Source organism: Heliconius melpomene, chromosome 7, assembly GCF_056956725.1.
Source record: "Heliconius melpomene rosina isolate 202511_hmr_F chromosome 7, ASM5695672v1, whole genome shotgun sequence".
NCBI classification, from domain to species: domain Eukaryota; kingdom Metazoa; phylum Arthropoda; class Insecta; order Lepidoptera; family Nymphalidae; genus Heliconius; species Heliconius melpomene.
Window position 1 is genome coordinate 2,121,457 of NC_140395.1, and position 15,440 is coordinate 2,136,896.

At 29.9% G+C, this 15,440-nt stretch overlaps 3 protein-coding genes across 5 annotated transcripts; 2 read left to right on the top strand and 1 right to left on the bottom strand.

Moving 5' to 3' along the window:
* Window positions 1–584: 584 nt before the first annotated feature.
* Window positions 585–3,927, bottom strand: tsu (40S ribosomal protein S12 homolog tsunagi). The gene is made up of 5 exons (XM_085188290.1): window positions 3,722–3,927; window positions 2,509–2,608; window positions 2,133–2,250; window positions 1,440–1,553; window positions 585–1,097 (listed from the first exon to the last, which is right to left on the bottom strand). The coding sequence occupies exons 1-5, from the start codon at window positions 3,780–3,782 to the stop codon at window positions 993–995; spliced, it is 498 nt and encodes a 165-aa protein (XP_085044416.1). The 5' UTR covers window positions 3,783–3,927; the 3' UTR covers window positions 585–992.
* Window positions 3,928–4,876: 949 nt separating this feature from the next.
* Window positions 4,877–15,027, top strand: LOC146537285 (metaxin-2-like). Of its 3 annotated transcripts, none has more exons than XM_085188288.1 (7): window positions 4,877–5,051; window positions 6,170–6,276; window positions 7,741–7,971; window positions 8,188–8,364; window positions 8,791–8,852; window positions 11,574–11,671; window positions 12,739–15,027. In XM_085188288.1, the coding sequence occupies exons 1-7, from the start codon at window positions 5,006–5,008 to the stop codon at window positions 12,783–12,785; spliced, it is 768 nt and encodes a 255-aa protein (XP_085044414.1). In that variant the 5' UTR covers window positions 4,877–5,005; the 3' UTR covers window positions 12,786–15,027. The 3 variants fall into 3 exon arrangements, with proteins under 3 accessions (XP_085044414.1, XP_085044412.1, XP_085044413.1); XM_085188286.1 differs by lacking the exon at window positions 12,739–15,027 and adding an exon at window positions 11,813–11,937; XM_085188287.1 differs by lacking the exon at window positions 11,574–11,671 and having other exon boundaries at window positions 12,739–13,498.
* LOC146537286 (uncharacterized) lies at window positions 10,208–11,565 on the top strand. Its single transcript, XM_085188291.1, has one exon. It carries the CDS (start codon window positions 10,651–10,653, stop codon window positions 11,023–11,025), a length of 375 nt encoding a protein of 124 aa, XP_085044417.1. The 5' UTR covers window positions 10,208–10,650; the 3' UTR covers window positions 11,026–11,565.
* Window positions 15,028–15,440: the final 413 nt, after the last annotated feature.

Below are 15,440 nucleotides of genomic sequence, written 5' to 3' on the forward strand. Positions count from 1 at the left end.
TTTCCTTTATATTTTTTGTTAGTATAAAGAAAAAATATTATCAAGATTTTTTTTTAAATTATCATTTTGAAAATTATTTGAAATTTCTAAGATGCATTAAAAAGAGCATTAATAATAGACTATATTTTGCAATATCAAAGGTTGGAAACACTTGGATTTTAAAAGAAATATATCCACCACCAATTATGTCAAATTCTGCTTGAGGCTTCCAGAATTCGGCAGAAAGTGGGGAATAGAAGTGTCTTTTGGGAATAGTTTTTAACACTAGGTTCCCTGTGTCCTTGCTATGTGTGGGGTGCAGCGTGAAGCCACTTACTAGTTTCTTTGTCCAAACACAATTTATCAAGGTAAGATGTTCTTTCTCATTCAGTAAGATCACAAAGCGCAATGTTGAGTCTCTCCGCCCAAGCACCAAGGAGAATTTCGGCAAGAAAAAAATTACGAACTGAGTGTTACCGTTTCCCCCATATAAGTACTTTCTGCCTATACTGCTGTATGCGGGATATAGCGTGACACTAACAAAATAATTGTGTAAAAAACATAATTACGCAAGGAAACAAAAGGAGGCAAATAAAACAAATATATTCTAAGAAAGATCTTATATTACACACAAAAATTAATAAACTTTTGACTTATATATAGCACAATTTAAAATAGAAAATTAACAGTCAAAAAAAAATTTGGACAAGTGAAATCTGAAGTAAAAATTTTGCATGTAATAAAATATTTTATTTTTTTCAGCTTTACACTTTATCTCGCATATATGTAGTAAACAGTGAAAAGAATAGTGTTAAATTTGATACATGTGTTGAGGCAGAACTTAACGCCGCAACAAAAAAATATGTTTTAAACAAAATTAGTCTAGTTAAAAGCAAACAAACTATCAACATTTCTTTTGTTATTAATGACAATTTTAACACAATTCACTTGACTCTATAGAAAAAATTTGAAGTGCAATATAATAAGTTTATTTGGTATATAAAAAATATATACTATCGACGTTTCTTATGAGTTTTTGTGGGTCCTTTGACAAAGCACCAGTCTACAGAGATAGCTTGGCCGAGGATGTCAGCACCGTCTAATGCCTCGCGGGCACTCTGAAACAAAAGAAATACATATTACATCATTATTTACTAGTCAATTTTTCAATAAATACCTTAATAAGCTATGTAATTAATATACATATATTATTAATTGAAACTTAAAATACTAAAATGAATCCATTTTTAATATATTTTGGCATGATTTCGACAAAAAATTGTATGATTTAGCTTTTAAGTGATTTAATACCTTTAGCTTTGAGTTGGCATAAAATTATCTATAAAAAAAGATAAAAAGGTGATAAGGATCTATATTACTATTAATTTCAAAGTATATTATAATTTATTATTCTAGTTTATCCTTTTGTAATTAACATTTTAATTATTTTCTATACTTACAGCTGCTTGTTTATAAGTTTCATATTCAACTAAGGCATAGCCTTTCAAGAAACCTGTGCGCCGGTCTAAATTTAAGTGTATATTTTTGATTTCACCAAACTCTGAGAACTGATTCTGAAAAAAAATATTCAAAAATGCACAAAAGCAAAATGTTGTATTATATACTCTATATTTTTTTTCCTTTTTAGGAAAACCTGCATTAAGACATTCTGTTCCTCACACATTGCCCTATTTCCAAGAAATTAATGTTATATTAATAAAACTATCCAACTTTATTATAATAATTACATAGTAAGTTTTAAGTGGAGTTCAGACACCATTATGGGTCTGGCTGTAACTTAGAAATCAAAAACTTAAATTACTCATATTAGGGAAATTATTATTACTAATATTATAAATATGAGAGATTGTGAGGATGAATGGATGTTTGTTTCCCTTTCATGCGAAAATTACAAATTTAATTAATATGAATTCATATAATATAATATAACTTATACATCAGAATAACACATAGGTTACAATTTATGTCACCAGTTTGTATAACTTTGCTATAGCCAAAACTATATTATATAAAATAGCAATAAGTTTTAATGGGCTAAGCCGCAAATAGGTCACTACTAAATTAAATATTATTATATTACCTCCTATTTTTCATAATATATTTCAAAACTGGTTATAAATATAACAATATACCTGTATATCTTCCTCTTGGGCTTCTTCATGAACATTGCTTACAAACAAAATCCATCCTTCCACTGATCGCTGTGGACCTGGGGTGTTGCCATCACCTTCTGGAGCTAAGCTATCATATCTAGAAGTCCAAAAAATATATATTTTGAGCACTTATAATATGTACTGTATTATACTTTCATTTACTATTATTATTATTTCTACTTATTATTTATTTTTGGTAAAAAAACAATATAATCATAGTAAAAATTATTTGTTAAAGGCCACTACATTTTTCCCATTTCTTCCTGTTAGACCTAGATTACTTAGTAAAGTTTAGATTTCAGTTTCTTCATAAATTAAATTACTACCATATTTAACGTTGTTATGAATTACATACCGGCCTCTATTTCCCCTTTCGGAGCCACCACCTCCAGTTTCTGAGCCAAATCCACGACCTTTACGTTTTCGCGCCTTCTCTTTGAGACGAGCAATGCCCTCTGAAAATCAAGATAAAATGTAAATATTTAACTTTGAATATAAGGCAATTTTATCTTCTTCTTCTTCTTCATCCTGGCATTAATCCTGGCTATTGCCAGGGTCTGCCTTCCTACACAACCTACTCCACTTTGCACGATCTTTTGCATCCTCGGTGGTTAGACCATTGGCTCTCATGTCCTGCATCACGACATCCAACCAGCGCTTCCTTGGGCGTCCTGGAGGTCGCACCCCAGGGACTGGTATAGCAAGGCACTTGCGTCCGACATAGTTCTTAGGCCGGCGCGTAACGTGGCCAAACCATCTCAAGCGACTCTTGGAGCTTATCCGCTACGTCACGGACCCCAAGACTACCTCGAATGAATGTGTTGCGTATGCGGTCAGACCGCGTTACGCCGCACATCCACCTCAGCATCTTCATTTCCGTGACGTGAAGCTCCTGAGTGTGCCGAGATAGTGCTGGCCAACATTCGCTGCCGTATAAAAGAACCGGTCGGACGATGCTCTTGTATATCAGCCCCTTGAGCTTGGGCGGTATTCTGCGGTCGCAGACCACACCAGTGACCTCCCGCCATTTGGCCCAGGCAGCGCTTATCCGGCCATGGACATCGTGATCGATGCCTCCAGACTCGTGCATAACGGATCCAAGGTACCTGAACTTCTCCGACTTAACGGCTGGCTCAGGACCTATAAGGATGGTGCTCGAGTCCCGGCTCCCGCAGGCCATGTACTCTGTCTTCGACACATTTAGTTTAAGACCGCCGTTCTCAAGCGTACCCTTCCAGAGGTTCACTTTACGCTCCAGCGTCAGTCGGTTCTCGGCAATGAGTGCTATGTCGTCGGCATACATCATCAGCCATGGAGGCTGATATAAGGCAATTTTATATGATAATGAAATTTAAAAAATAAAAAGCTAGCAGTATATGTAGTAACTGTCCCAAAACATAACCTACTTTACAATGTTTGAATACAATAAGACTATATGTGTACTTTGCCGTATGTTTATAATAATATTAATAAAATAAGACAGATTGTATGATAATATTAAATATGCAACTAGGAAGTATTCAGAAAATAACATTTAATATTAATATATAACTGTTTGTTACACTTACGTTCACCATCCTCGTCAACTTCAAATTCTTCTGAATTTTCAATATCTAAAACATCTGCCATATTGTTAAGAGGTATAAATTAAATATTATTCTATAACTTTATAGCTTAAATATGAATATATTATGTATTTTCTTGTAATTATAGTGAAATTCAAACAATTTGTGCATTTGTTTGACACGCACAAATTTACACAGATTATTAAACTGGTTTAGTATATTAGTATAAATCAAGGCTACGATTACGATACGATTTTTAGGTCCATATATAGTATTTAAAATTCTAATCGCTCTAATATTAAGTTATTATTCATTTTTATATATTAAATTATTCATTTTTAAAAAGGTTATTAGAATAAAATATGTTTTTTAAATAGGTTAAAATATATAACAATAATTTTAAAAAAATGCGAAGGTCTTAATGAACCTATATATTTTGTTTTTAGTACTAAATATAAATACTTTATAAAATTATAATATACGTTATCGATTTATATTAAGCAATAAAGTTTTAATATATTCTAATATACAATATACCATGATAACTCAACGTAATGCTAGAAAAATAAATTGACTTCTGTCATTTACTTTAATAATAAATCCGAAATTATAAAAATTTTTGTTAGGTAAAAACATATCGAATTTCAAAATGAGTGTCTACAACCTTTGGATAAGCGACATAAAAGAATCCAAACTTAAAACTTCTGTATCATCTGATAAAGCAATTCAATCTCCATTACCAAGTTCGCGTTCATCATCTCCTCCTCACAGACTTGGGGAAGCCATATTTAATAATTATATCGAACTAATCAAATCGAAGTCAACAGTATCCTCTGAAGCTAAGCGCACAGAGCCTTTGGATAAGCCATTTGATTTTTATGACGACGAAGAGTATGCTTTTGGCATAAATTTGCTCAATAATAATGTAGCGTGTGTAGGGGATAATATAACAAAACAAATCCAAATGGGTAATATTTTTATCTACGTTATTTTTGTCTATTTATTGTCCTAAAATAATTACGTAGTCGATACCGTATGCACTTACGGTACCGACTACCTTACTACTACTACTAGAAGTGAAAAAAAAATTAAAGATTTTTTTATTTGCTAAATAATATAATTACATATGGCAATACAATTAATGTCATATGTCAGAAACTCCTAGTGTCTTAACCAAGTTTCAACTTGTCAAAGTTGGAAAATTATTTCTCGTGTTCTTGTTTTGAATTTTTTTATGGAATTGAATGAAATATATTATATTAAATAACTATTAAATAAATTGAAAACATGCCCGAAGTATCTCTTACAGACACAATCATAACTTCATTGAACGGTATGTGAAATTTAAATTTAAAATATTATTTACTTATACTATCTTCATTACATAATTTTTGATTTCACCTAAATTTAAATGCCTTGACACGATTATTTAATTATAGATGCGGGACGCCCTTAAATTCTATGAATGAGAGTTTATTGTTACATCATTGCTTAAATATCTTTATAATTTCGATAAAATTAATTTCGCAAAAATGAAAGGGGACGATTTTGTTTTTGGTATTTTACAATATCTTTTAATCGAATGTTTATTAATTGAGTATTTGCGTATGATTTGAAAACTAAAAAGTGTTTTTTAAAATAATTTTAAGATTACTATTTTTATAACATAACCTCATACACAAAATCTCAAGAAACAGACAATAAGTTTATGTGGTTTTAGAGTGTTTTAGATTTATTATTTTGCATGGTTTTTACATATTAGTCCCAATATCTAATATTTTTTATGTCAATAAAAAAATTGTATAATATTAATAGTAACCATCTTTGTGTATTGTTTTGTGTTCTGTAAGTACAGGCCCCTCGTATAACACGATTAATTCATACCGTGCTATATCGAAACCGTGTTATACGAAACCAGGTATACCATACTGTACACCGTGTAGTATCGAGACCTCGTCATGTCTTATATCGTAAGTGGTTTATACGAAACTTTGAAATAATATAAATAAAGGCAATGCGTACCGTGTTATATCGAAACCAAATCTTAAGGTGTAAAATTTTATGATAGTTGAAATTTCATTCTAAATACTACATAAATGAAAAAGGAAGTTACCTTGAAGTTTTTATTAAGAAAAATAAATTAAATAAAAAAATTAAAAAAAAGACTAAAAATAATAATTACATAGTATAAAACAAGTAGAAACAGGTTATTGAACGGAAAAAAAAAAAAAAATTTAAAATGCATATTTTTCAAAATCGTGTTATATTGATGTGTGTCTTTTCTTGGGTGTACAATAAAGAGTTATTATTATTATTAATATCATTTCTTGTATCATGTAATATTGAAACCGTGTTTTACAAGTACAGTGTTATACAAGGGATGCCTTTATATGATTTATTATTTTTAAGTCCTCTTAACTCTATTTCTAATGGAGATATTGATATTTTCAGCTCAAGAGCCATGGCCGGATAATGTAAAGCTGTTCCAGCCATATGAAGTGGAGCAAATATTGCTACCTGATAATGCAAGCTGCTTAGCTGTTCAGGCATTTTTAAAGGTAAAACAAGTATGTCTCTTCTGCTAAGATTAATTTAAATCTGATGAAAATCATAATTAAGGAATTTTAAAATGTAGATTAATTTGGCATTTCATAAACTCAATAAATTTGTTTTGTAAAAAATTTTTATAAATGGATTATGATATCAAATTCAATGAAATTACCCTTTTTTACATGTTTCCATAGTATAGCTTAATTTTATGGCAAATTGTCAGTAAACTATGCAAATAACTGGTGGCCAGGCCAGGCCCCCTGGAGAATATTTCAAATATGACCTTAAATTATTTCCACTGTGTCCTGTCTGATCTGACTCCAAAAGACTGTCTTTAAATTCATCAGAAAATAGAAAATAAAGTGTCTACTTCATTTACATTCTCTCTGCCAATTTTGATTTGATTTTGAAACATTAAATAATATGGATAAAAGTTGTATTAGTAATTGTGTCTTTATAGTTTATGACAGGCTTAAGATTATAGTTAGTCAAGTCTATAAGTAATTGAAACATTGTTCATGTTTATAAATTAATGATGTCATACAATTATGCATTTAAAATTTGTGTAATATTATGATGCAAATATAAAATCTGGAAGCACTTGCAGATAAACTCAGCTCTGCCGCGTTCGCAATTAAAAAAGTAAGACAAATGACGGACGTTGACACTGCCCGACTAGTCTACCATAGCTATTTCCATAGTATTTTATCTTATGGAATGCTGCTATGGGGCAGTGCTTCAGATATAAATTCAATATTTATCCTCCAAAAAGAGCCGTAAGATATATTTATAAACTAAGAGCGTGAGATTCTCTGCGAAATGTTTTCAAAGATGCAGGTATTATTACAGTTGCTTCCCAATTTATATACTATAACATTCTCTTTGTCCGACAAAATATACATTGTCATAGTAAACATAGTGACAATCATATGATAGAAACGAGAAATAAAGATAAGCTTGTTACACCAAGTTTTCGCCTCCAGAAAGTTAATAAATCCTTTATGGGTCTGAGTATACGTGTATATAATAAAATTCCGCAGTGTATTCTTAGTTTGCCACTACAAAAATTTAAAATATCTGTAAAAAAAATTCTAACAAGTAAAGCGTATTCACACTGTTCAAGAATATCTAGAGGATAAGCATGTATGGAATTAATGTCTATTGAATGTAATGCAGGATAGCTGCCAGCTAATGTAATAGATTGTACCATTGATTTTGAAAAGAGCAACTGTTGAGTTTCTTGCCGGCTCTTCTCAGCAGAACTGCCTTCCGAACCGGTGGTAGCTTTTTGTTCATATGTTTATTCGACGTGCTTATAATAATTGCCTATTTGAATAAAGAATATTTTGAATTTGAATTTGAATTTGAAAAAAGAAATTCTCAGAGAGAGAATTAAACACACAACAATAACATTTACATTCAAAAGCTGTGCCACTAAGACCTTAATAATTATATTAATTTTCATATTACAGATGTGCAATTTACCATTTGAAGTAGAAATGAGGTGGAATGCTGAATTCATGTCACCATCAGGCAGAGTGCCTTTTATAAAATGTGGTGCATTTGTAGTATCCGAATTAGAGCCCATAGTACAATTTGCGGCTAACAAAGGAGTTACGTTATGTTCAAGACTATCTACAGAAGAGAGAGCCGAGATGAGAGCATATATGAGTTTAATCACTAATGTATTGGTTAATGCTGAGGTTAGTTTCCTTTTTGTTTGGTGTTGGCAGTTAATAAATTATCAGTTATTTTTTGTTTAGTCCATTTCGTAAATAAAAAGTTATATTGTAGACTTAAGAGTTATTATTTTTATTTAATTTCATATGTATGGTTTATTTTGTTATTAATTCTTATAGTAATATCTACATCATAAACTATATCTATGATTCTTATAAGTTTTCTCACTTTCATTTCAGCTATATGTTTCATGGGTAGACCAAGAAACGTTCAACACGGTAACAAGAATACGTAACTCCTCAGTCTACCCATTCCCCCTAGGGTGGTTACAAACGAGAGCCAAAAGGAATAATGTAGTGAAACGATTGAAGGCTTTGCACTGGTTTGATAAGACGTTGGAGCAGGTTCTGGCTGATGTGAGTTTTGAGTTTTTAAGTTGCAATGAGGTTAAAAGAGTGTGTTGCATGTATTTGATAAAAGCTTGGAGCTTTTTAGTTTGGCTGAAATTTTTTTTAGGCAACTTACACTGACAATAATTTTAGTCAGTTACTGCATTAGGTGGGAAAAAAGTAAAGTAGAAATATTAGTGTTATTATATATACAAGATCTATGTCATCTATTGAAGAATAAAATATCTTTTGTTTTAAATTTGGCAAAAAAAGAATAAATATTATTTTAAAATTTGAATAGTAAATTTCTTTTGTTTTTAAAATAAACATAGTATATGGTCACATTAGGTCCACAGGTTGTCTCATCCTTCCCCGCGGGACGAGATACAGAGTGAAGATGCAAAAAGATAAGCTTTTGCTTTTTTGTCTTATGTATATTGTATATATTTTCAGGTGGAGCAGTGTTGTAATTCATTGAGCCAACGTCTTGGAGATAAAGATTATTTCTTTGGAACGTAAGTATTTTTTTTATTAATTAATTAATATAGATCTCTATTAGTAATATCTTTTATTACTTATGTTATCTTGGTATTAATACTTGTTTACTTGATATAAACTCTGACGATTGTTCGAAATAAAGATGTTTCCCTAGTCTTGTTAGATAAAAGGTGACAAAAGTTAATATCTAGTAATTCCTAATTTCTGGTTTTTTTTTTGTGATATTTTCCGCGTATCTACTAATATTATAAGTGTGTAAGTTTTTGAGCATGTCTGTTACACTTTCACAGAAAAACAACTGAACAGTTTTACATTAGACTGTACAGTATTACAGCTTATACATCAAAATAGTATATGGGCTACAATTTATGTAGAGATTTTGTATAATTTGGCTATTATATAACAATATATTTTAGCGGGTGAAATCGCATTTGGGCCGCTAGTAATATATAGTGACTAATGGTAATTAATTCCATATGTTTAATATCCTTTCTGTATTTTTTCTACCCTATATCCCTTTTATACCAGTCCTACCCCACTCGATGCGTTATTGTACGGACATATAAAGGCCTTGTTATCCGCAATCGGACCAAGAGCGGGATTGATGATAAAACCTATAACGAATGCTCTACTGAGACATTTCATAAGGATGTCTAATATTACATGTATTAAATTGTCGGTATGTATGTAAAATTGATTATGTTAATATGTACGTATATAGGTAATTATTAGTAGTACGCTAATAAGACAAAGAGCGGCGTTGTGTTCCGCCATCGTATGAGTAATGTCTCAATTTCGGGTGGAAAGCCAAGAATGGAATGAGAATGGAATGACTTATTGCTAGGTTCCCTTTGTCTTTCATGTTCAAAAGCGGTAAAATGCGTGAATTCTACCCGTTCGTTTTCGTTTCCTGGGTTTTGTAAAACAAATGATAATAAATAAAAATTATTAAAAATATAACAATTCTTCTGCACGACATTTCATTCTCATAATTTTACATTAAATACAAAATAAAATATTAAGAAGTAAATATGTATATGACGCCTGCTATTAGTACAAAAGGTGTAGGTCGGTTGTGAAAAAGCTTTATAAACCAGTTTCAAGCAAGAAAATGACTTCACGTCTACACGATATAAGAACACTCTGACAAATGCAAAGCTCAACTTAGACCTCGCGAATTGTACCACCTAATCTACATACATATATCCTTTTCATATCCTAGCCCCAAGAGGAATATTTAGTGACTCAAGCCTCTCATCTCTCACGACACAGTTCCCCAATACGTACTGTGTCTAGGGTGAAGCGATCGAAGCTATGTATAAGGAATACAAGTCGAGACAACGTTGTGTATGGCAGAGATGTTTTTGGTTAATATAATAATGATTTTAGCTACGTTACATTTTTATACATTTTCTAAATACAATTTTCTAGTGTAAAAATAGCAGTTTATAAAAATCTTAATACCTTTTAATAATTTTATTTTATCAAAGTTACGTGTATATGAGGCTAGTCGTGGCGCAGAAGCACATGCGTGTAACTGTAAACGCGTCAGGTTGTGGGTTCGATTACCACTCGAGGAAATGAAAACTACTCAAGACGCAGTGCTTCCAGAATTCGGGGGAAAGTGAAACGCAAGTGTTTTAATGGGAACGGTGTGTGTGTGTACTAGGTTCCCAGGTGCGCCTGCAACGTGTAGGCTACAGTGTAAAGCTAAAAAAATGTTTCTTTCTAATTTTATTATAAATAATTATTAATATTTTAAACGAACAAACATTATTAGGTTTCAAGCCATTTGCGTCGAAACAAATTATAATTATGACATCTAATGAAGGTGAAATAACTTGTGAATACGCAAACAAAAATGTTCCCATTATAAACGAAGACAACTCGTTCATAATCGATATTGTCGATGATTTAATCCTCAAAGTTCATGAAGTATCCAAAATCGATGCAAATAAAATCGATAACAACGAATTTGAAGTTATAGCATATACGAATGAAAATTTTGTAAGGAAAAACGATTATCTCGATACAATCGATGAAAATAGTACGGATGCAACTATTTCTGATTTAGTTGAGGAAGAATTGCATGTTATCGATGTTGGGGATAGTGAGGGGATTGTGGTCGAGAGATCGATTGAATTGGAAGCTAGGAATGCTAATGATGTACATATTGTGGATTCTGGGTAACCGTTTTATTTCAATTCTATTATTTATTGGTACTTACGTCATAGTAATTTGTTATTTGTATCGAAGTTTCTTAGTATTTGTAAAAAATATTGTTTTTTTTGCATTGTATTTATATGCCATCGTTGCATAAAGGGACGGCGTTTAACTGTAAACGGAATGTCTGGGGTTTGATTCCAATCGGGGGAATGGATTAGATATTTCCCATCTTACCAGAGAAAGTGCGGCGCTGGGTTCCGTCATTAGGCAATGTTTCAGATTCAAGTGGAAACTTTATTATTTATTCTTTCTTATTATTATCTCTTACACTAATATATGGAATAGAGCATGAAAGTAGAAAAAAAACATTTCTGTAATAGGCCGTGGAAATATCCATAAAAAATATACATTTTTCCCTAAATAGGATTTGAATATTGGAACATGTACACGCAATATTACCTATTTTTAGATTTTTCTACTTAGCTGCGATAGTAAATTTATTCTTGTCATTTATTGTTTTGACAATATTTTATTTTTTGTTTATTTTTTTCTTTAATTGATGTTTTTGACAGAAATCTTCTTGGAGATAATAAGAAAAAGATTAGTTGTCAAAGTTTTAATAAAGATTTGTCGAGGAAGGTTTCGAAGTCATCAAATCATGTTAATGCAGGTTTTTTTTATTTTATTTCTCTTTATGACATAGATAATATCATTCTTTTCCTAATGTATAAACTATATACTTTCTCTAATGTATATTTTATGTATTGTTTTATATAAATTTATAATATTTAATACATAATTATAATTTTAGACTCAAATTCGAATTTAAAGATGCCGAAGAATGAAGAAATTAATACTGAACGTTTATTAAATTATTTGCGCAATGACAATTTTTATAAAGAAGACGTTGATTTTGATTAGTAAACTTATTTATAAATAAATAAATTTAATAGTGATATTGAAAAATGTGGTTTGAAGTTTCATTGTTGTAGAACTCGTAGACTATTTATTATCTAATAGTATAGTTTATTATTATACAAATATAAAAAGCTGAAGAACAAAACAATACTGACTTTAAAAATAATATACAAAGTCAAGCAAAATGTATAGAATGTTAAAGTTTTTTTCTACTTTTAAGTTGCATCCACATATAGCATGGTAGGCAGACGGGACCTAGTGATTTTTAAAAGCTTTTTTGAGATTGACATCGTCCAGCTTTTCTTGGTACCAGCCCAAAGAAATGAATATAATTTATCCAACCATGGACTCATTTACATTCGGACATAGAGCCGCTGCGCAAAGACGACCCCAAAACTATATCTACCTTAAAAATTGTTATATTATTATTAATTTTTTCCTTCCTATTACTATTCCTATTCTTATTACCGTAAGTAAACAACAATATAATTAAACAAGTCACAACATTACGTAGGTATATTTCGCCATACTTACATACAATATCTAATTCTAGAACGAACTGACGCATATTTTCAAACATTAAAAAACTTATCATGAAGTGTTATATATTATTTATAATTTTGAACAGCTTATCTAAGTAAAATACTTTCGTTTCTACGGTCTAGCTAGACAATGAAATATCAATAGCTCACTTAAGCTAAAAGTTATCTCTATAACTTATAAATACACCAAAACGTAGAGAACTCTAGGTTCCTTCTACCTTCCCTGCTATACGCTTGAAACTAAAACTAAAAAAATAACCTCTAATACCTGTTCCAGTCCAACAGAGCTGGACGCGTTGGTATTCGGCCACGTTTTCACAATAATCACGACGCGACTGCCTTGTCGCAAGCTGGCGGAGACGGTGCGACGGCACGACACTTTAGTCGCACTCGCCAAACGCATCGACGAGCAATACTTCAAACGGCCATAGCGCGAGGTTTTCAAGGACATCTCCACTGTCTTCCAGAGTCCTTGAAATATTAATTCCAGATATATTTTTAATGTCCAAAATGATGTTTAAAATGTTGGTTGTTCTCATCCATGAACTGCTTTTGGTTTGGGATTTTTGTGGAAGTGATTTTGTCTGTTCAATTTGTTTTGTAGCCTCGATGTAAATTGTTTATATAGCCACTAGTATACTACGATATTATCAATAATATTTGAAGAAAATATTGGGAATTTAAAGAAAAATACATAGCATCCCGTTATTTTAAGTTCAATTTCCATCATTTCTAAAATTATATTGAAGATAAACCTTGGCTTGTCTTGTTTAGGCTTGTAGGCTTGTAGGCTTGTCTTTTAAATTTATATATGCAAAAAAACGTACTTTAGAAGTAGTTTGCTAATAGTTACTTAAATATTAAAAATAGTATGTTATTAAATATCTAATAACATATTAATAGTAAAATGTAGTTAACACTATTATTGTATAGCTATTTGTTGAAATAGTTTATTATGCAATAATGAAATTAATAACAGTTTATTGTTAGATAACTGTTTATTGGTAGATATTTTTTTTTCTTATGAGAATATTGAACATTTGTATTAAGACTAAGTATTTTATTAATATATAAATGTTATTAGTAAATGTCTACTAATAATAGTTGTTTCTTTTTGAATATTTCATAAAACATGTATGTTGATAATAGTTATTTTCAAATGATAAAATGCTTCATTTAGACATATAATTTTAAAAATAATGCATTACTTAGTACAAGTGCAAAAATTTAATATTATTTAAATTGTTCAGTTAGAAGCTCCACTTCAATTAAAATAGTTTGCCTAAATTAGCAATTTTAATTAAAAAAATATGTATGTTTCCATAAATATTATGTCCAATTAATGATAATTGGTATCTAAGTGTGGTTATTAGTCTAATTTATTGTGCTTTCTAGAGTAATATTAGTCTAATAAATATTTGTAGAAATATTTAGAATAATAATTAATGTAGGAATAGAAGTATTAACCACAATTGTAAATACTAAGAAGTTGACATTTCATTCTTTTTTATTTTTCTATTATCTGCATTCACTTTTTAAATTTTGCACAAAGCAATATGAATACTGTAATCAACATATCTAAGAGATTGAACCCTAAAAGTATTTTATAAGTATTTTTGTATTATACACAGTAGTATATTTATTGGGATAAGATGGCGTTAATGGTTTCATTGTGAAATTAAGCAAAATATATAATTTACACCACCACTACTACGCTAAATAATAATACACTCAAAGGTTTCAAATTAAGGTATAAATTATAACAAAGTTATTAATTTTTCATGTCTATTATAGTGCAGTTAAAAATAATTATCTATATTCAATTGATACGATGACAAAAGACAAAGAGAAGTGATAAATCAAAAAAAAAGATATCACAATTTTATAAAATATGTTTTTTTTGCATTAACTTATTCATTTTAATTAAATTTAATATTTCACAATAGAGTAATAGCATTTGATCTGTCAAGAACGCTATCTTATCATTATAAATACTATAAAATATATTTTTATATGCAAACACTCTAACGCTACCTGTTTAACTTGTAAGTTTTGTTATTAATAACTGTTACTATAATGAAAATATTTTTTAATTAATTTAAATTGTTTTCTCCGTACTTTCATAAAACTTAAACAGTAAAACATTTTTTAATAAATATCAACATTATAATATGTTTTGTACTCTCTTTGGACCATTTTTTTATAATATCCTTTAAGTATCATCTATAATTATTTGTCCAAAAAGCTTTTATTATTCATGAAATAAAACATGCTAAAGTTCATATATTGCCCGTATTTGTAAAATATTTCACAAAAAGTATGTTTATTTTGTATATATGTAACTATTATTAACGTTTTTGTTAAAATTAATGAATAATATCAAAACAGCTATACTTATTAAAATTGACTTTTTTTTATATGGTAACACAACTTTGACATTTTTATATTTAGTCCAAATATATGAAAATGTATTTTCATTTTCAATCAAACCTGGTGCATTTTGTTACTTAATATCCAATATACAATTATTACGCATTTAGTTTTTTTTAGAAACTGTTGTACGTTTGTTAATTTTATGTTATAAATAAATTATAGATAAAAAGATGCGTTTCATTTTGTCCATCTACTACTACTTGTATATCGATCTACTAATATGAATTTTTCTTTTAATATAATGCAATTTAATCCTTTTTGGATATAGGAGACTGAAATTTGAGTTTGAATTAATGACAGTTAAAAAGGCGGGAAAGGTTTGAATGATTTTGTTTTTAAGGTTGGTACTCCACATAAAAGGTGAAATAAAACATACGGGTACATTTTGTAAAAATAAAGGAAAAAAAAAACATTCGCTATATCTGGTTAACAGAGCGAAGAAATAAAATATAAATAATTCATACTCTGCAGGGAGTCGAACCCACAACCGTCGCTTTTATAGATAGACATACACACGCTGTTGTTTCAAGTGATAAACTATTGTCA